Raw genomic sequence first — 21,461 nt, forward strand, 5'->3', positions numbered from 1 at the left:
CTCTCTCAACACATCAGAGTGACTCCTTCGTTGAGACAGTCTCTTCACTGGTGGATGCTCTTCCAATCTCTCCAGAGGCTTAGTGTTTCAAACACTCCCTCATCAGAAGGTCCTCACGACAGATTCTTTGACCTACGCTTGGGGAGCTCATCTCGATGGTCTCTGTACTCAAGGCCATTGGTCCAGCATGGATCGTCAGCGTCACATCAATCTGTTGGAACTCAGAGCGATCTCCAATGCTCTCAAAGCTTTTCAACATCTTCTGCACGGCCAGGTAGTCCTCATTCGGACAGACAAACAAGTCGCCATGTACTATGTCAACAAGCAGGGAGGAACAGGATCTCTCCCTCTTTGCCAGCTCTGAAGGTTTGGAATTGGGCAATCCTTCACAACACCTTCCTGAAAGCTGTCTACATTCAAGGAGAGAAAAACTGTCTGGCAGACAAATTGAGTCGTCTTCTACAACCTCACGAATGGACACTCAATTCCTTGCCTCTTCAACACATTTTTTCTCAGTGGGGAACTCCTCAGATAGATCTCTTCGTGTCTCCCAACAACAACAAACTGCCTCAGTTCTGCTCCAGGATATACTCCTCTCACCGACTGGAGGCAGATGCTTTTCTCCTGGAATGGATGAATCAGTTACTTTATGCATTCCCTCCATTCCCTCTCATACTCAAGACATTTGTCAAGCTCAAACAGGAACATGCCACCATGATTCTGATAGCTCCTCGGTGGGCCAGGCAACCTTGGTTCTCCCTTCTACTTAAACTCAGCAGCAGGGAGCCACTACTTCTACCAGTTTTTCCCCCTTTGCTCACACAGAGTCAGGGGTCTCTACTTCATCCCAACCTGCAGTCTCTACACCTAACAGCTTGGTACCTCTCAACTTAACTGCCACTCTACAGTTTTCTCAATCTGTACAGGACATTTAAGAGGCTTCTAGGAAGCCTACCACTAGACAGTGCTACAATCAGAAATGGACTAGATTTTCTGCTTGGTGCACCGTTCATCACAAGGAGCCTCAATCTACCTCCTTGTCTTCAGTTTTGGATTACCTGTTCCATTTGTCTCAATCAGGCCTCAAATCCATATCCATTCGTGTCCATCTCAGTGCGATTGCTGCTTTTCATCAGCCTATCGAAGGGAAACCCCTTTCTGCACATACTGTGGTTTCCAGATTTATGAAAGGTCTTTTCAATGTCAAACCACCTCTCAGACCTCCTCCAGTGGTTTGGGATCTCAGTGTTGTTCTTGCTCAATTAATGAAGCCTCCTTTTGAACCAATGGCTTCGGCTCATCTTAAATATCTCACTTGGAAAATGATTTTTCTCATTGCTCTCACGTCTGCTCGCAGGGTCAGCAAGCTGCAAGCTTTAGTTGCAGACCCACCTTTCACAGTATTCCATCATGACAAGGTGGTCCTCTGTACTTATCCTAAATTCTTACCTAAAGTGGTTTCAGAATTTCATCTCAATCAATCCATTGTACTTCCAGTGTTTTTACCAAAGCCTCATTCTCATCCTGGAGAAACAGCTCTTCATACTTTGGACTGTAAGCATGCTTTGGCTTTCTATTTGCAAAGAACTAAGCCACACAGATCTGCACCTCAACTTTTTGTTTCCTTTGATCCAAACAAGTTGGGACATCCAATTTCCAAATGCACCATCTCCAACTGGTTAGCTGCTTGCATCTCTTTCTGCAATGCTCAGGCTGGACTGCATCTGCAGAGATCTATGTGCATGCACTGTTTTCAATGCATATTCATTGGGGAAATCCTGAAAACCCGACCGGATTCAGCCCTCAAGGAGGAACTTTGGGGACCCCTGATCTACTAGAAAGATTACTGAGATAAGTCCCTAATCTTTCCTTCCACGCACAACTGCCATTATAGAATTTACACTTAGGCGCTGTGATGATGTGTTCTAACTTTAGGCGACCTGTTAAGAATTACTCCCTAGGTGTGTTTTGTTATATGTGATTGTATTGTCTACAGTTCTGCGATTGTGGTTTTATTTTGCTATCTTTGAACTATCATGGACAGGCTATAACTCTTGTTTTTAAATTAATTAAACGCTGTGTTACATTTCACATTGATTCTTTTGTGCAGAGTATTTATGAGCCAGGAAAACGCCACTGGCTGAAAGTAAAAAAGGATTATCTGAATGAAGGTGCAATGGCTGATACGGCAGATCTTGCAGTGCTGGGAGCTTTCTACGGACAGGGCTGTAAAGGTTGGTCATTCGTTCTTCAGTTGCTTTCAGACTTTTCCAGGTTGAATCAGAAAAACTTTTTGCCCAGAGATTTTGTCCCAATTCTCAAAGGAAAAATAAGTTTCTGCTTTTATTTTGAAAATTGCTATATGTATATATCTGGTCACTTGCAAAGATGTAGTTAGATAAATATGTGCCTCAGTTGTGTCTCCAATTATATCATGTATTAAAATTGTCTACAGTAGTTGATTTTAAGGACTCACAGTGCATAATATATATTCTGATGTTATTATTACATTACATTACAGATTTCTATTCCGCCATTACCTTTCGGTTCAAAGTGGATTACAAAAAGAGTTATGGAAGAAGGGTTACAACGTTAGATCAGAGAAGGTTTCCAAGAGAGGGAAAAGTAGGATCTGGGGTTAGGGAGGGGATGGTAAGAGGGGGGTTAAGCTTTATCATGGTCGAGGGAATGAATACATCGCTGAATTAGCTCCTGTATTCGTTCCCTCGACCCTGAAGAAAGTTTCCATCTGTGAAACATGCATGTTGGGAGAGGTGAAGACCGGGCGGTATCACTTTAAGCTAAAGCTAAGTGACAGTCTGATGGCTTTTAAAATTTAGCAGCAAAATAAGTTAAAATTAAGTTAAAAAGTATTTACAAAAAATTTACAAAATAATAAAGGTTGGACCGACGAAGAGTTTTAGAGTCAGAGGTCTCTACCCTGACGATGGTCTGAAGGTCCATACACAAAAAATTATATAATAACATCAGAATATATATTATGCACTGTGAGTCCTTAAAATCAACTACTGTAGACAATTTTAATCCATGATATATTGCTGGAAAGATGTACATGAAGATTTGAAATGTAATTAACACTGAACATTTCCTCTTCTGATGTAAACGTGTCCCTGGAGAAACATCTTCTCAATGCATCTAAAAATGTGCATTCTTCTACTATTACTTATCATTTCTATAATGCTGAAAAGTGTACACAGTCCTGTACATTCAACATGCAACAGATGGCCCCTTCTCAGAAGAGCTTACAATCTAATCTTGGCAGACAGGACATATAGGGAGGGCTAGGGAGTTTCTTGCAGAGGATGATAGGTAATTTTATGGTGAGTGGGAATTAGGAGTTGGAAGCAGCATCAAAAACGTGGACTTTAACTTGGACTTGAATACTGCTAGAGATGGCACCTGACGTAAAGACTCAGGCAGCTTGTTCCATGCATACAGCGCAGCAAGATAGAAGAGTCAAATTTGGAGTAGGCACTGGAAGAGAAAGGATATGGAAAGGAGGTACTTGCCCAATGAACAGAATTCACGGGTGGGAGCATAGGAGGAGAGAAGTGTGGAGAGAGATTGAGGGGATGCAGAGTGAGTCTACTTGTAGGTCAGTAAGAGGAGTTTAAACTGTATTCACAGAAACAGATTTACAGAGGTAAAACACAGTGGAGCTCATTTTCAAAGCATATGGATGGCTTGAAATGTCTAAATCCAAATTTTACAAAGGCAGTAAAGGGACATATAGTACTGCAGTATGTCTAGATAACAAGGGGGCATGTGTTGGGCAAGATTAAGGAGTGCCCAAAATCAGAACAACCAATGAAGATTTCAATCCCTTCCTCCCATCCCCCTGTGCAGCAGAACCCTAGCACAGCATCTTTCTATCCATCCATCCCTTTCTCCCTCCCATCCCCCATGTAGTAGAACCCTTGAGCAACATATGTCTATTCCTCCCTCCCAACTCCCAGCGTAGCAGAACCTCGCCCACCCTCCCACCGTGAGACCAACATACCTCCCTCCAAACAGCAGCGTCGGCAGCACTCTAAACAGGCTGCTTCGCAGCCTTCTCCTGCTGGGGCTTTCCCTGTGCCACATCGCTGATGACATCATCATTGATGCAGCAGAGGAAAGGACTTGGCAGGAGAAGACCGCGAAGCAGCCTATTTAGAGTGCTGCTGACGCTTCTGTTCGGAGGGGAGGTATGCGGTCATGCAGTGGGAGGGTCGGCAGGGTTCGGATGGGAGAGAGAGATGGAAAGATGCATTGCAGGAGAATGAGTGGGAGGGTCAGTGGGGTTCAGCTGTACAGGGGGGAGGGAGAAACGCTGCTGCCAGTGAAACCAGGAATGATGTCGGGGACATTTGGGAGGGGCTTCGGGGGTTGATCTAAATAGGGCTTATTTTTGAGGTATGGCTTATATTAAGACCTACCCCGAAAATCAAACTAGGTCTTATTTTCGGGGAAACATGGTAGCTTAGTGGGTTAGTGCAGGGGACTTTAAACAAAGAAACCCTAGTTCAAATTCCATTTCAACTTCCATTTCTTTTTTATTGTGAGCCTCCCAGAAACAGAAAAATATCTACAGTATCTAGTTAGTTATTTGCTATTGACTTGTGTTCAAGTCCTAGCAACTTGATGGATTACAGATCTAAAAAGAGATCGATTTTGTGCTAGTCCGGTAAGTTCCTCCAGAGTCATACACATGGTTGTTTTCAACATGTCCAGCCATCTGATTGCAGGTCATCCTCTTTGCCTGGTTCCTTCGATCTTCCCTAACATAGGCCCAGATTCACTAAAGATAGTAACTCAATCGCTGTTGGCCAATTCTCTGGTCGATTATCAAATAGCGATTGATTCACTATCAAGTTTGCATGCAAACCCACTGACTCAATCGCTCAGTGAGCAATTGAGACATGCGCAGAGCCCTGACAGGAGTGACAAGAGAAGCAGCCTCTTGTCACTTCTGTCAGGGCTTCTGCTTTTTTTTAATGGGATAGATGTTCTGCGCGACTTAAACGCACACCACCTGTCCCATTAAAAAAGCCTTCAATTGCGCTCCCCCCTGAGCCACTGTTTCCTCCCCCCCCCCCCCCCCGAGCCACCACATATGAGATGGATGTCCATTTTGGATGTTATGAGCCGAACATCTCATTTCGATTTGGATGTCCTTTCAAAAATGCCTCTCTTCAACCACAAAAATTGCTTAGAAAATTGACTTGTTTATGGGCAAAACAGTAACAGGTGGGGGTCAACATCCTATCAGGGCTTTCTGTGGGTGAAACAACAACAGGTGCTTTTGTACAAGTCTCAAAACTTCATTAAAAAAACCCAGGTATTTGTTTATTCTAGCTTGATTTTTTATTTTTCAAATTCTTTATTCATTTTTCCATCTCACATCAAGTATACTATATTACATCAGTTAAAACTTTGACTCTAGCTTGATTTTAAAAAGTGTGGGAGAACATAACATAAACACGATCTCCAGTTTGATCTGTGCTATTTTACCGTATTTTTCACACTATAAGACGCAACTGACCATAAGACTCGCCTAGATTTAGAGGAAAATAAGAAAAATATATTCTGAACCAAATGGTGTACTACTAATATGTTTAATAAAATATAGCAGAATAATATTTCTACCATGTAAAGTCAACAGCGGTATTAAGAACCATCATCACTGTCATTAACAAATGAGGAGAGACTTTAAGGTTCAAGGACTCTTCTAGTTTTCTGTACCTTGTCCCCCCTCCGGTGGTCTAGTGGTAGGCTGGGACAGGAGGGATCTGTCCCAGCTGACTAACAATTTTTTTACACACACACACAAACACCCTGGTACCTTTTTAAATCCTGGTGGTCCAGCGGTGTATCGGCAGGAGTGAGCTTTCTGCGCTCATGCCCCGCCCTGAGCCCCCTCCCTCGCTGGATGGCTACCTCAGATCTCGCAGCCAGCGACGCACAAGGCAGGAATGAGCTTTTCATGCTCCAGCCTGGGCCCGTGACGCTCCCTGAATGACTGCCATTAGTTCTCGTGAGATCTGAGGCAGCCATCCTGCAAGGGAGGGGGCTCAGCGTGGGGCAGGAGAGCGGAAAGCTCACTCCTGCCGATATACCACTTGGATTTAAAAAGGCGAAAAAAGGTATAGGTTTCCCTGGCAGACAGCCGGGCGCTCACCTAAATTAGCCAGGCAGAGCGGCCGGCTAAAAGACGCTAGGGAGAACACTACACATCATGGTCTGTGATGCAATATTCACTCCATAAGACGCACAGATATTTCCACCCACTTTTTGGGGAAAAATGTACATCTTATTGAGCGAAAAATATAGTAAGTAGTGGGCACTTTAGTAGAGAATGAGAGCAAGTAGACAGAATTCACAAAATGTATCACACAAAGAAAAACTCCGCTTTATAGTACACTTCTCCCTCCGTATACGCGGGGGATGCGGGCAGGACCATAGGCACGAATACGGAAAAACCGCGAATAACTTTTTAAATGTTGTTTGTGGTTTTTAGAAAAAGCCTTCCCTTTTTATTATTGGAACCGCGAATAACTTTTCTACAGCGATTTCAGGGCAGGCATGCTGGGAAGAAGCCTTTCTCTCTATGGATGCTGGGAAGCAGCATTTTTCTCAGTGCACGCTGGGAAGCATGGTAGCAGCGATTTTCAGAGTGTTTGGTAAGCGATACACTTTTTTATCGGTACAGTAAAAGGAAAAAGAACTTTAATGATTTAATTTTGAGGGGCGGAGTCAGCTTCCGAAAAATTGCGAATAAGCGAATCCGCGGATACGGAGGGAAAAGTGTCCTGTAAAATAACATGTCTGCATCTACCTATGCAAGTATTTCATTTTCAGAGTTTTGATTGACCTGTTTGACAGAGTAGTATTCTAAATGTGGAAAAAGTTAGTATGTAAGCATAGAAAAGTTGTTCTACTTTGTGTTCTTGCCAGCTGGCTCATATTGCTCTATTGCAGGTGGAATGATGTCGGTCTTCCTCATGGGCTGTTACGATCCCAGTAATCAAAAATGGTGTACAGTGACCAAGTGTTCTGGTGGCTTTGATGATGCCACACTTGCTCGCTTGCAGAAGGAGCTGGATGTGTTGAAAATCAGCAAGGTGCATACTTTAAAATTTTTCACTTTCTGGAACAGGCTGGCAATGAAGGTTCAATGTTGTTTTATGCACAGCAGATGCATTAGGATTATGAATATTGAAATTCATGTACAATGTGATCTTAATTTTTTTGGATGGGTCTTTGGTTGGAACATAAGATTCGCCATACTGGGAAAGACCAAAGGTTCATCAAGTCCAGTATTCTGTCTCCAACAGCCCCAATATGCTTCTAGTGTCATTCCCAGTAAAAGACAAGATGTGACAGTAAGGAAAGCAATGTAAACAACAATCCATGGCTTATTGCTAGGATAAGCAGCATAAAATCTTTTTACTTCTTGGGCTCTAGCTAGGTACTTGGGACATGGTTGACCATTGTTGGAATCTGGATACTGGACTTGATGGATCTTCGGTCTGTCCCAGTATGGTAGCTCTTATATTTTAATTTTAGCAATTCACTTTAGCAAAACAGTAGGAAGTGAAGCTAAACAAAAAGTCATACAGAAAATGAGACTACCACTGAAATGTAGCAATGACCACAAATGCTCACAGTTTAAGAAACAGAAACATGATGGCAGCCAAATGGCCCATCCAGTCCCAGGTTTTCTTAAAATCAGACACAGTCTCTGTCTCCATCACCTCTTCCGGGAGACTGTTCCATACATCTACCACCCTTTCTATAAAAAAGTATTTCCTTAGATTACTCCTGAGCCTATCACTTCTTAACTTCATCCTATGCCCTCTCATTGCAGAGTTTCATTTCAAATGAAAGAGACTCGATTCATGCGCATTTACATTACGTAGGTATTTAAACGTCTCTATCATATCTCCTCTCTCCCGCCTTTCCTCCAAAGTATACAGATTGATATCGTTAAGTCTGTCCCCATACGCCTTATGACGAAGACCATGCACCATTTTAGTAGCCTTCCTCTGGACCAACTCCATCCTTTTTATATCTTTTTGAAGGTGTGGCCTCCAGAATTGTACACAATATTCTAAATGAGGTCTCACCAGAGTCTTATACAGGGACATCAATACCTCCTTTTTCCTATTGGCCATACCTCTCCCTATGCAACCTAGCAACCTTCTAGCTTTCGCCGTCACCTTTTCAACCTGTTTGGCCACCTTAAGATCATCACATACAATCACACCCAAGTCCCGCTCTTCTGTCGTTCAACAAAGTCCATGATCTGCAAGCCCTGATGCTAGAGGCAGACTTAGATATTGTTGCTGTCACAGAAACATGATTCATTGATTCCCATGAATGGGACTCAAACATTCCGAGCTATAATCATTTTAGAAAGCGTAGACAGTTGAAAAGGTGGAATAGCTCTGTATGTGAGAAACAGTATCCAAGCAACTGAAATGCAGGGGGCCTGGGGAAGGAAAGAAAGCGATCGCCTTGAAAAAAGAAGAGATAACCTACATTTACATGGGTGCTGTTTACAGACCTCCGACACAATCGGCGCAACTTGATAAACATATGGTTGCAGATATCCAAAAGTTGGGAAAGAAAAGGGAGGTGTTGTCGCTGGGCGATTTCAACCTGCCTGATGTGGATTGGAAAGTTCTATCTGCATCAAAAAGAAGTAGATGCTTTTCAAAGTTCTCTGCTCAGATAAGTGGTGACGGAACCCACGAGGCAAGGAGCAATCCTGGATCTGGCACTCACAAATGAGAAAGTGTGTCCTAATGGGTGCTTACCTGGGCTGTAGTGGTCATTCAAACAGTTTGATTTGATATAACAACTAAAGTGGAGGGCAGACACTCAAAATGCAAAGTCCTGGATTCCAAACATGCTGACTTAAATAAAATGGGATTCCTCACCCTTCACAGAAGAAAGTGTTTATGCACACCTTGAAAAACTGAAGGTGGACAAAGCCATGGGATTGGACAGGATCCATCCGAGGATATTGAGAGAGCTCAGAGAGGCTCTGGCAGGTCCTCTAAAAGATTTGTTTAATAAATCTTTAGAGACTACTACTACTACTATTTATTATTTCTATAGCGCTGAAAGATGTATGCAGCGCTGTACATTTTAACATACAATAGACAGTCCCTGCTCAGAAGAGCTACAATCTAATTTAGACAGGACGTTTCAGGGTTGGGGAGGTTTTAGTGGGTCTAGGTATCTGACAGCAGTGAATGGGAGTTAAGAGTTGAAAGCAGAGTCAGAGCCCCACCACTGCACTCCTCTGAAGGCCCGTTGCTTTGCGCACTTTTCCACCGCTCCCCCAGGCTTTGCTGCCTTTTTCCTGCACAGAGGCGGATGCTGCTGCTAGAGTGGATTCGGCCTTGCTCTGCTGTTCCCCATCAAGCAGCAATCCCCCAACGTCGCCAGTGGGCCGCAGCACATCAACCAGGCCCCAGCAGACAGGTGCGTGATCCCACGAAGATGATCAAAGACCAGGCCTTTAGGTTAATAGACCATTATGCTGTGATTCTATAACTGTCAAACTCCTCCTATCCAAGATGGTTTCTGACTCTCCCGAGTAAAAATTAAAAGAAAAAAGTATAGAACCCTGTAAAACTATGAATAAGGTAGATGAGAGACATAAAATATTTATTATATTTATTTTGGAGCATCTGACTGCCTGGTAAGGAGTGCCAGGAACTGTCTTTTTGGCCTTCTGCTCATTTTTGTTCTTTTAAGCATCTCAACGCAGCAAAAATTTTGAGATAATTTTGATGTTATACTTTCAGAGCAGAACAGATTTGTAGTTCGGAGAGTCTCCCTATACCCCTCTTCATCTGTTCCTATATATGGCTACCGTCTGCTTTGGTACAAACTGAAGGGGGCAGCAAAGGCCTCTGGAGAAGAAGGTGGAGTTAAAAACTAGACGTGGATTCCTTCTGCACAGCTCACAGGCATGGGGAGAATACCTACTGTTCAGAATGAAACACCTATCTACTGGAAAAGATATTAGCAAGGTAAGAACCTAATCTCTTTTTAGTAGTGTTGATCTGCTGGGTCATTGGTATTGGTTCTAGTAGTGCAGTGCCTAAACTTTAGTTACGGCTCACTGGCTGGATTATCAATCCTTATTTCATACCTGGTAAATGACTGGCTGTAAGTGATGAATGAATACGCTGATCTTATACATGGCTAACATTTTCCTTCTCTTCTTTTTCAGGATGCAAGCAAAATTCCAGACTGGCTAAAAATTAATAAGAATTATTATCCAGACTTTATTATCCAGAATCCAAAGGTAAGGGAAGGCTGACTTCAGCACTTTCAAAATGCATGGCACAGCACACTGGAATCCTCTTCTACTTCATGATAGTTTGGGAAAAATATTCCTATCAGAAAACTAGAGAGTGACGTGAGGATAAAGATTCATCCCTGACCTCACCATCCCCATATTTTCAGCCCTGTCCCTGTAATGAAGTGTATTTTTCATCCCCTCACCATCCCTGCATCTCCCTGCTCAAAGCAGAAAGATGATGTTATGTAATTTTACAGGCCTAAGGCATTGTACATAAACATTTTAAGCCTATAGTGGTATTTGTTTTTCTTTTATTTTGATTGAAAGAACATTAATAAAAGTAAAACTTGTGAGGTATGCACAGTAAACCAAACATCAGCTCAATGTCAGTGATATTTTAGTCCAGACAATAATTTTAGTTCTAATTTAGAGAATGACACGGGGAAAAATTTGTCCCCTTCCCTGCGAGCTTGTCACTGTTCCCACAAGCTCGGTCCCCATCACCGTCCCCACCCCACAAACCATCAGATCCCATCCACACAAGCCTTGAATAGTTTTATACTGAACCTATTTTATTAAAGTATAAAAGGAAACAATATTCTGTACAATTGTCATTTTATAAATCAAAGTTCTGGCTGCTGAACTAGAGAAAGAGATGTTCAGCTGGCAGGACTTTGTTTATAAATGTTTATCAACACAACTAATATACTACTTTATCCTAAAGCAAAAAGAAAATAAATAGAATTTTTTTTTCTGCCTTTGTTGTCTGGTTTCTGCTTTCCTCATGTTCTCCTCATTCAATTCATACTATCCATTGTCTGCCTTCTCTTTCCCTTCCATCTCTCCCTCTACCCTCCCCCCACTTGGTCTGGCTACCCATCTTCTTCCTTCCACTCCCCCCATAGTCTGGCATCTCTCTCCATTTCCCTTCAGTGTCTTCTCCTCACTCTCCACTTCTCTTCCCCATTTCCTTCAACATCTTCCCCTCTCTCTTGCCCATATCCCTTTAGTGTCTTCTCCACACTCTCCAATTCTCTTGCCCATTTCCCTTCAGCGCGTGTTCCTCTCCACCCCCCATTTCCCTTCAGTGTGCAAGGTCCAGCAGCCCCCCCCCTGATTGCCAGAGATCCTCCCTCCCAATTGCCGGAGATTCTCCCTCCTGATTGCCAAGTCATCCGAGGGCATCTCCCTCCCTTCCTTCCCCTCACCTTACCGTGGCAATTTTCTGCGGTTTTTTTCATCTCCCAACTGCCCAAGCCTGCTTTCATCAAGTCGCGTGTGGCTGCCAAAACTTCTCCTCTGATGCAATTTCCTATTTCCTAGTTGCATCAGAGGAGAAGTTTTGGCAGCCATACGTGACTTGATGAAAGTCGGCTCGGACAGATGGGAGACAACCCCCCCACACAAAATCGCCACGGTAAGGGGAGGGAGGGAGATGCCCGATCGGTGACTGCGCACTTTCCTGACCTTAACTGCAGAGTCAAGGCCATTCACCGCTCCACAGGACAACTTTTTCTTCCATCGTTTCGGCGGGTTACCCACGGCTAGCTGCAGGTTACAGCCACTGTGTCATTCTCTATTCTAATTATTTATGCACAAAACATATGAGAACAGTCCTCAGAATATCACACAGATAACTTTTTTCCAGTGTAAAAGCAAACCAATAGCACACGGCTAAGTGCTTTTCTCAGTGTGCAGCCAAACCAAACACAAACATACAATGTCCATTTCCAAGCAACAAAACAAAGCCAGCAAATAAAGAAATAAAAAAAGCATTCAGTCAAGTACAGCCCTCAGAATATCACATGCAAATAACTTAGTGCTTTTCTCTCAGTTATTTCCAGGAACCTTGAAACCTATACAGGCAATCCTTAACATTGACCTATAGCATATAACTTCCTTTTCAGTGAGATACCAAACAGAATACACTTCAGAAAAAGGAGGATGGATTAAAACATCCGGGTTTTACTTCCATTGAAAGCATTAACTTTTAACATTCAACTTTCTTCCATTTTTCTGCTTTCTTCTCAAAATCTATCTACTTTTCCTTGACTTACCTTCCTATACCATCTCTTCCCTATTCCCATCTATCCATAAACAGTATCTCTTCCATATCTCTCCCTTTCCCCTCCATCCCTGGGCAACATCTCCTTCCTCTCTCTCCCCTTCCCCTCCATCCCTGGGCAACATCTCCTTCCTCTCTCTCCCCTTCCCCTCCATCCCTGTGCACCATCTCCTTCCTCTCTCTCCCCTTCCCCTCCATCCCTGTGAATAATCTCCTCCCTCCCTATCCCATTCTCCTCCACACCATCTCCTCCCTCCCTCCCCTCTTCCCCTCCCTCCCTGTGCACCATCTCTTCCCTCCCAGTCTGTCATTTCTTTCTCTCTGCCTCTAATGGTATGAAGACTTCAATCAAATATTTTTTTTCCAAAAATAAATATAAAATATTGCTGGAGTGTGTTGAACATTGTATAAAGTGTAAGCATTTAGATTCTGTTCAAGGAAACACTGAATGATTAGTGCAACTCATACTGGGTAGCAAATCAGCAAGGTCCTATCCAAACTAATTTGAAACAGTATAAGTGAATATTTTTACTATCATGTTGATACAGAAAGCACCAATCTGGGAGATTACTGGGGCTGAGTTCTCAAAATCTGAAGCACACACTGCAGATGGGATCTCAATCCGTTTCCCTCGCTGTACCCGCTTTCGTGAAGATAAGAACTGGAAGACAGCAACCAACCTCCAGCAGCTCAAGGTGAATCAGTTCTGTCCTTATGTGTCTCTGGGTCATAGGGTTTATACTGCCTCATAGGTGTTGGAGCAGGGGAAGCCACAGATGCCATGGCACCTCCCAAATTTCCCTTCTTCCTACCTTCTTCCCTCTCCTGCAAGATGTTTCCTTCCAGCGGTGGTGCTTGAGGGGCCAGGGTAGCCCAGTACCTCCCACTTTATTCCCCACTTCCGGCAATCCAGCATCCTTCAATCTACCTGAAACAACATCTTCCAGAAGGACTGTGACGACAGTTCAGAGATGCTGCAGACAGCCTGCTTGGATCCTCTCTTCTGAGGCGAAGTGCTCCTCTGACACAACTTCCAGTTTGCACAAAGTCAGTTCATGTCAGAAGAGAGGCTCCAAGCAGGCCATTGGCAGCATCTCTGAATTGCTGCCACTGCCAGTTTCCTTCTGGAAGACGCCAATTCAGGTAGATGGGGGGGAGGGGCAGAGGGTGGAGGGAAAGAAAGAGGATGGTTAGGGGGATGTGAGGAAGGAGAAGGTATGCACCTGGAGGGGTGATGGGGGAGATAAGAGAGTGAAATGATGGACCCAGGGGGTAGAGGGGAGAGAAGAAAGAAGTTTATAGGGGGGATAGAAAAAGAAATAGTGGACTCAGAAGGGGATAGAGAGGAGGGATGGAAGAAAGAGAGAAGGGGATGACTTGGGGAAAAGTGGGCATCTCTTCCGCTGCCGGGGGGGCGGTTGGGTTGCAGTGGGGATTTTAGGGCAGCGGGAGAGTGTGGGCATCTCTCCCGCTGCAGGGGGTTCACGGCTGGAATTTTAGGGCAGCGGGAGAGAGTGAACACGGGGGGGGGGGTGTCATGGTGGGGATTTTAGGGCAGCGAGAGTTTGGGCATCTCATGCTGCAGAGGGTTCGCGGCTGGGATTTTAGGGCAGCAGGAGTGTATGGGCATCTCTCCTTCTGCGGGAGGGGGGTGTCGCGGCTGGGATTTTAGGGCAGCAGGAGTGTATGGGCATCTCTCCTGCTGCGGGGGGGGGGTCATGGCGGGGATTTTAGGGCAGTGGGAGTGTTTGGGCTTCTCTCCTGCTACAGGGGGGGGTCACGGCTGGGATTTTAGGGCAGCGGAAGAGTGTGGGCTTCTCTCCCGCTGCTGGAGGGGGGAGGTTGTTGTTTGACAGTGGGAGAGATTGAAATCTCCCCCGCTGTTGTGTTTTGGGAGGGGAGTTTTCTTGATGCATTTTTTCTGCACATGTGCGCATTGATATCACCAGTGATGGATACATACAAATTTAGCAAATCTTCGCTGCGGTCTGCCAACCTCATTTGCATGCGTGATTTTTTTGAGAATGTCTTGCTTTTTTAGATTTGCTATCAAAACGGCTGCGTTAGCAGACCGCCGCTTTTTAACGAGGGTTTTTGAGAATCCTGGCCTTAGACTTTTTGTTTGTGAATTCTGCCCTTGTGCTGCAGAGGTTCCCCGTGGGGACAGTTCTTGCTGCGGGAGATCGCAGGCTTTGTGTAAATTCTGTTTCCAATGGGTTGGCTGCTTGTCAGTGCACCCTCTGGACATTCTGCACTTCAGTTCTTTGTGGGAAAATGTGGTCTATGAAATTGGCGACTTGAATATGAGGGACTTCACCTTGAGAAAGCTTACTAGTGAAACATGTTGGTGAATTTCATGTCCCCTGATTCAGACCACAAGAACGAAGCTAAGTAACAGCTTATGCAAACTTTATTATATCCATATTATATGAAATAGTGAAAGATTATTTTTTCAACTATCTAGTATTATAAATTATTTAAAAAGAGTTAATACTATTTATATAAACAGATTTGTGATCCGATGACGATTTAACACTTAAAGCTTAGTGTAATGAAACTCATTTGAACTCTAAGTGGTGTTTCTGAGGCTCGTTTAAACTTCATAAGGGTGTTATACCATTTGGGATTTCTAAATGTCTGTTTCCCTATCATTTGTGATTACTGTTGAAGAACCCCAGTACCACTCATTATAATAGTGCTAGTAGTTTGATAACTTATGTGCACGACAGAAGAGCGGGACTTGAAAAGTTGATGGTGAAAGCTAGAATAGGAAGAGGTATAGCCAGTAGGAAAAATGAAGTACTGGTGAGACCTCATTTAGAATATTGTGTACAATTCCGGAGACCGCACCTTCAAAAAGATATAAAAAGGATAGAGTCTGTCCAGAGGAAGGCTACTAAAATGGTGTGTGGTCTTCATGATAAGGCGTATGGGAACAGACTTAAATTTCTCAATCTGTATACTTTGGAAGAAAGGTGGGAGAGGGGAGATAGATAGAGACGTTTAAATACCTATGTGATATAAATGTGCATGAGTCGAGTCTCTTTCATTTGAAAGGAAACTGCAATGAGAGGGCATAGGATGAAGTTAAGAGGCTCAGGAGTAATCTAAGGAAATACTTTTTTTTTTACAAAAAAGGTGGTAGATGCGTGGAACAGTCTCCCAGAAGAGGTGGTGGAGACAGAGACTGTGTCTGAATTCAAGAAAGCCTGGGATAGGCACGTGGGATCTCTTAGAGAGAGGAAGAGAGACTGGTTATTGCGGATGGGCCATTTGGCCTTTATCTGCCATCATGTTTTTGTTTTCTCTGCCTCAGGTCCAACAGATTTCCATCATACTTCTGTCTTGTGAACAGACCCCAGTTCCCTGTGACCAATTTTTCTTGCGTCCACCCAATCTCTTTAGACTACAAAATGTGTGTGTGTTTCTGGGGTGATGCAGAGTGATGTATATAAGGAAATTTTTCAACCACAGATAAAAAAATGTTGGGTTCTGAATTAGAAGTTACCACCCAAGAAATATAGTTAAAATAACCAATAAAAATATTAAACTTTAGAAAAAATAAATAAATACAAATTTACAGTTCAGTGTGATATGACCACCCAAAAAGCAGATCAAATGATAGGAGTTAAAAGGAATCAAGAACAAATCTTATGTTTTTATATGCGAGTCTTAAGTTTCAAGTTCACCTTGAGTATTGTGTGCAATTCTAGTCTCTTCACCTCAGAAAGGATACATGGAGAAACGGTGCTGGATTCAATGGATCATTGATCTGACCCATTATAATATTCGTTATTATGTAATGTATCTTTAACAGTGGAACTAATCTGTACATGCCAACAGGATAACAGTGCTGACTAGAGAACACGCAGGATGGCAGTGGAATGCAACGATTGAGTCGTAAGCCTGGGACTGCCTGACCTATTAGCTATAGCTGTTATTACGGTAATTTTTCATCTCTCTAATACATTCAATATCTACCCAGGAGCTGTACCAGCTCTCCAAGCAAAAGTCTGACTTCATTGTAACGGCCAACTCTTCCCGGGATGAGAATGGCTCATCAAAAAACAACAGCAGACAGAATGGGAGTGCGTCGCACAGTAACAATAAGCCAGTAGCAGCCATCACCCCCGACAAAGCCAAGAAACAAGGTAAGTAAATACTTTTACGCGAGTCCCAGACCTCAGTCAGAAAGAATGAGATATTTGAAAAACATTGCACTTTAAATTCTCAACCACTTAAACACAGTTTGTGCTTTTAAATAAAAAGTCAGCCAGTCGGCAAAACACCTTAATTCACTTGATTTTCTCTCCCAATAGAAAACTTCAGCAGGTCAGTCATTCAAAAGTAAAAATCACATTCATTTTATATATATATACAATATACATAGTCATTTTTTTGAACTACCTGAGTGATAGTAACAGTTAACAATAGATTGTCTTTGAATTCTGCAAATAATTTACCAGCACAAATTGTTCATATACCGCAGCAGAAGTGGAATCTTTTTCTGAATTCTTCTGGATACAGATTTCTGAAGGTGATGTACATTACCAAAAATGCTTAAAATTTTGCATAAATCCCTAGGAAGGCTTATTTTGGGTAGGGGTTCTTGTCAATGCCTCTGTCAGTATTTGTTGACCAGTTTTCAAGATGGTGAAATAAACGTGCAATAATAAAGCTGTTATCTGAGGGGTTAGTAGTCTGGCCAGGGTAGTAGTTTTCTTAAATGCTGGCCAATGTGATCTTTTTATACCTTGATATTCAGAACTGAGTGGTACCTGGATGTCGGTACTGAATATTTGGAAGTTCAGCTGTTGCTAGCACCAAGCTCATGAAGTACTGGCAACAATCAGCCTTTTTGCTATCCTAACTTTATTCAAATAGTTACCTGGTTAGAGGCAATATTCAGTCTGCCTAGACTCCACTCCTGGATTGCTCCAGCACTGACTTGGTTTTTTCAGCATCGTCTGCTTCTAAAAATCCGGATGCCACTATGACTTGGTCAGAAGGACTGATCCAGATAAGTGCTGCACCTGCCTGGAGAAATTCCAGTAAATATCAGTCCTGACATTTTTCATGGGATTTAAGTTCTGTGATTTTGGTTTAGTATTTCACAGAATGAAGCTATTGAGATGATCACAACTGTTTTGGATACCTGTCCTAGGCCATGGAGAACACCAGTTCAGTTACATCCACTCCAGAGTCTGTACATTACTAAAAGGAAAAGATTTGATCATGTGACTCCCCTCCTGAGGGAAAAGCATTGGTTACCTGTTAACCATAGAATCACATAGAAAATAGCATTATTCTTACACAAAATATTAATGAACAAAGCCCCTGCATTTTTAGAAAGACTCTTTTTTTTATTTAATAAGAATATTTTAGATATTAGGTTTATTACATAATATTCAGAATATTATAGAATATTGGTTGTTCTATACTCCAGCGATGTTGGCTGTTCAAAAAGGATATTATAATAAATTTAAGAATGTGTGGGGACCTTTATTAAATTATAGTAATGAATAAGTTACACTTTTCCCAATCTTAATACACATGTGGATTTGGGGGGGGGGGGATTTCTTGTTTTTCCATTAAGAATATATAGATGATTGTCGTAAGATATTATTTTTATGTGGTATATATTAGTTGTATATGAATTTGGGAGGGGGGTGGGGGTTAAATCTTCTTGGTGTATGATATTGAAAATTTTTCAAGTGATGTTGTATTATAATTGTTTGATATTTACTGTACACTTGATGTAAGTTTAAAAATGAATAAAGAAATTATAAAAAAAACAGAATATTATAGAATATTAATTTGTAATGAAATGTTATGCTTAATGTATTATATGAGAGTTAATCAAGTGTGTATTTTTAAGTTCATATGAGTTTATCTGCTACACTTGTTGTAACATGCAAAAATGAATAAAGAATTAAAAAAAAAAAAAAGACTCTTAATCCCTTATATTCCTACAAAATCTTTTAAGATTGGAAGAGAAATCGCTCCTCCTAGTCCCCTCATTAAGAGTCATTTATTCTAGGAGAGACACGATCTTCTCCGTCACGGAATTCGCTTCCAATTAATATAAGGGAAGAAAAATGACTTGGTAAGTTTAAAAGTCTTTTGAAAGCTGGCTTCAGAGGGTAAATGCTTTTTGGCAAGGAGCTGGCTAGCGTGATGGACCACCATCCTAAGTCTCTCCCAGGTGGCAGGTCTCGCTGTCCCCCGGGGAGGGTCGCAGTAATTTTCATCCTTCATGCAGGTTCTACCAGAATTCCACTGGATCATCAGCTCAGAAATCTTCCCAGCACCAGTCCCAATGATGCCAGGACTCCAACTGCGCCTCCTTGCATTGGAGGCTGGTTTTCAGCGTTTTTGCCAGGAATGGAAATGGATTTCCTTGGACCAATGAGTACTGGACATCATACAAGAGGGACACAAGATAGACTTATTTTGTTTCAACCCCCTCCCCCCCACACACAATTTCTTTCTTCCAGTTGGAAGGCCAGAAAAGGCATCACAGGTTTGAGCAGCACTGCAGTGGCTCTTCAACATTCAGGCCATAGAGTCGGTCCCTGAAAGCAAATCAGTTCTGGGAGCTGCTCCTTATACTTCATTGTGCCAAAGGAAGGCTCTTGAGGACTGGATACCCATTCTGAATTTCAAAGCAAGCAGGCAGTGGAAACAGTGGTGTCTGCTGTGGTGCCTGGGCTGGGTTGTCAATTTCAACAGGATCCAGCTAACACCATCTCAGACATTGAAATATCTGGGAGTTCAGTTCGATATGGTACAAGGTCATGTTTCTCTTCCTGAGCCATGCAGACGGAAGCTCCAGAAACAGATCCTGGATCTCTTAGTGCTCCCAAACTCTTCTGCCTGGCATTACTTTCAAGTTTGGGGTCCATACCAGCCTCCCTAGAGGTTGTTCCCTGGGCCAGGGCATACATGCAGCCTCTACAGGAGTCCCTCCTGTCTCAGTGGTCCCCTCGATGTCATCCCATTCAGATGCCACTCCCATGGATGGAACCAGCATGGAGCAGCCTGTGCTGGTAGAATCAAGGAGATGCCCTAATATAGGGCATGCCTCTTTGAATCACAGAATGGATTATTTTCATGGCTGATGCCAGTCTTTCCGGCTGGGGAACTCATTGCGGAAACTGCTCTATCCAGGGTTGGTGGACTCCCCATCAAAAGGGTTGGTCAATCATCCTTCTAAAGCTTCGAGCCATTGAGAGCTCTCCAAAACACCCTGGAAGAAAAAACGGTAAAGGTGTTTTCCAACAATGCTATTGCTGTAGCATATGGGATTTGCCGGGGTGGGGGTGGAGGGTTCTTATGGCAAACCTTCAGAACTGTCGCCAAGGAAAACGCCTCCCAGAAGAAGATCTTCTCCAGAAGGACTTTCCTTTACCAGATATATTAGACACTGGGCAAAGCCCTACCTTTCTCGTTGGATGCTGACAGTGGACCAAGTGCTCAATACTTGGACGCCTTGGACTATACTGAGCCTTCCAAAGATCTCCTCAAGTTACCGTTACATGAAATTTTTAAAGAGACACTTCTTAAAAATTGGGAACACCTTTATCTATCATGGTAGCTCCAAAACAACTAGATTCCATTTACAGAATCTGTTCTCTAGAATTTGATAGATCACAATTTCAACAACAATCATTACTTGTGAAATCAGCCCTTAAAAAATATTTCAGTACAAGAGTTTCTGCCTCAGCACCATCAGGGCGTGAAGGTCATACTATGGATCATTTTGGATTTATTTATTTATTTAGATTTATATGTCGTCCTCCTGTGAGCTCAGAACGGGTTACAAAAGCATGTACACAGTAGATACAAAACATTGGACATAAACAGTAGACACAAATTCAAGGCACATTACAGTTTATAGACATTCATGTGCATTACAGTCAGTTATATTAGACATTAAAGGTACATTACAATTATACGGACATTCAGTTATATGGACATATCAGTCAGTTATGTTAAACATTCAAGGTACATTACAGTTATTCTTGTGCATTACATAGAACAGCCTTGGTAGTGTAGGACAAGACAGGAGTAGAGAGGTATTCATAGCAGTCACGGGGGTGTTTCCTTTTGATTGTATAGCAGTGTTCATCGCAGGAAGAGTGTATAGGGGAGCAGCTTGCTGGAGGTAGTTCAGATGAAGAAGAAGGTTTTAACTGCTCCTCGGAAGCTCATCAGTGAGTTCAGTAATCTGAACTGTGCAGGCAGCTGGTTCATAGGTGTGGGGCAAAATAGTTATAGGAGCCCTTACGGGCAGTTTCCATCCTGAGAGATCTCCCTGGGGGGGGGGGGGTGCATAGCCACTTTACTGCTTCGGAGCGGAGGGGGTGGGCAGAGGTGTATTGCTGAAGTTTGGAGGTGATGTAGGCTGGTGTAGTGAGATGGAGTCATTTGTGAATTATTACCAGTGCCTTGAATTTGCAGCGTTTGTTGATCGGAAGCCAGTGTTTCTACTTGGAGGGTTGGGGAGGTGGGGTCGTGATAATTGAGGTTGCATAAGAGGCGGATTGCCGAGTTTTGAACCCGCTGAAGGCGTTTGAGTTCCTTGGCGGTAAGTCCATTAAATATGCAGTCGCAGTAGTCCATCCTAAAGAGTACATAGGCATAGAGAAGTTGAGCTAGGTCAGAGAGGGATAGATGGCCATCTAGTATTTCCCCAAGGCTGCGCACCTGGATGTCGCCTTTATCAAAATTTTATGCTGGCGAGCAGGAGCCTTAGAGTTTTTACATGTCCTTGAATTTAAAACAACTGTTGGTGAAATTGCCTGACTTTGAGCAATATATTTTGTCAGAGCATCTTGAGGAAGGCGATACAGGCTGCTAATCTTGTGGAAATAGTTTTCTTGGTTACAAGCCGGCCCAAAGTATTAGGATCAAAGGAGATGAACAATTGAGATCTATGTGGCTTAGTCCATTGTAAATAATAAGCCAAGGTTCATTTATAGTCCAGAGTATGAAGAGCTATTTCTCCAGGATGGGAAAGAAAACTGGAAGCACAATTGATTCATTCAGATGAAATTCCGTGTCTACTTT

General features: G+C 42.9%; 1 protein-coding gene across 3 annotated transcripts in view; it reads left to right on the forward strand.

Moving 5' to 3' along the window:
* The window catches only part of LIG3 (DNA ligase 3), a 101,885-nt gene that overhangs the window by 62,764 nt on the left and 17,660 nt on the right, over positions 1–21,461 (forward strand). For all 3 annotated transcript variants that reach the window (XM_033921787.1, XM_033921789.1, XM_033921788.1), the window contains exons 14-18: positions 2,111–2,234; positions 6,982–7,124; positions 10,253–10,327; positions 12,938–13,084; positions 16,375–16,540. In XM_033921787.1, coding sequence (XP_033777678.1) covers positions 2,111–2,234; positions 6,982–7,124; positions 10,253–10,327; positions 12,938–13,084; positions 16,375–16,540 — 655 coding nt within the window. The remainder of the gene's footprint in view (positions 1–2,110; positions 2,235–6,981; positions 7,125–10,252; positions 10,328–12,937; positions 13,085–16,374; positions 16,541–21,461) is intronic.

Source organism: Geotrypetes seraphini, chromosome 15 (assembly GCF_902459505.1).
Source record: "Geotrypetes seraphini chromosome 15, aGeoSer1.1, whole genome shotgun sequence".
NCBI classification, from domain to species: Eukaryota; Metazoa; Chordata; class Amphibia; order Gymnophiona; family Dermophiidae; genus Geotrypetes; species Geotrypetes seraphini.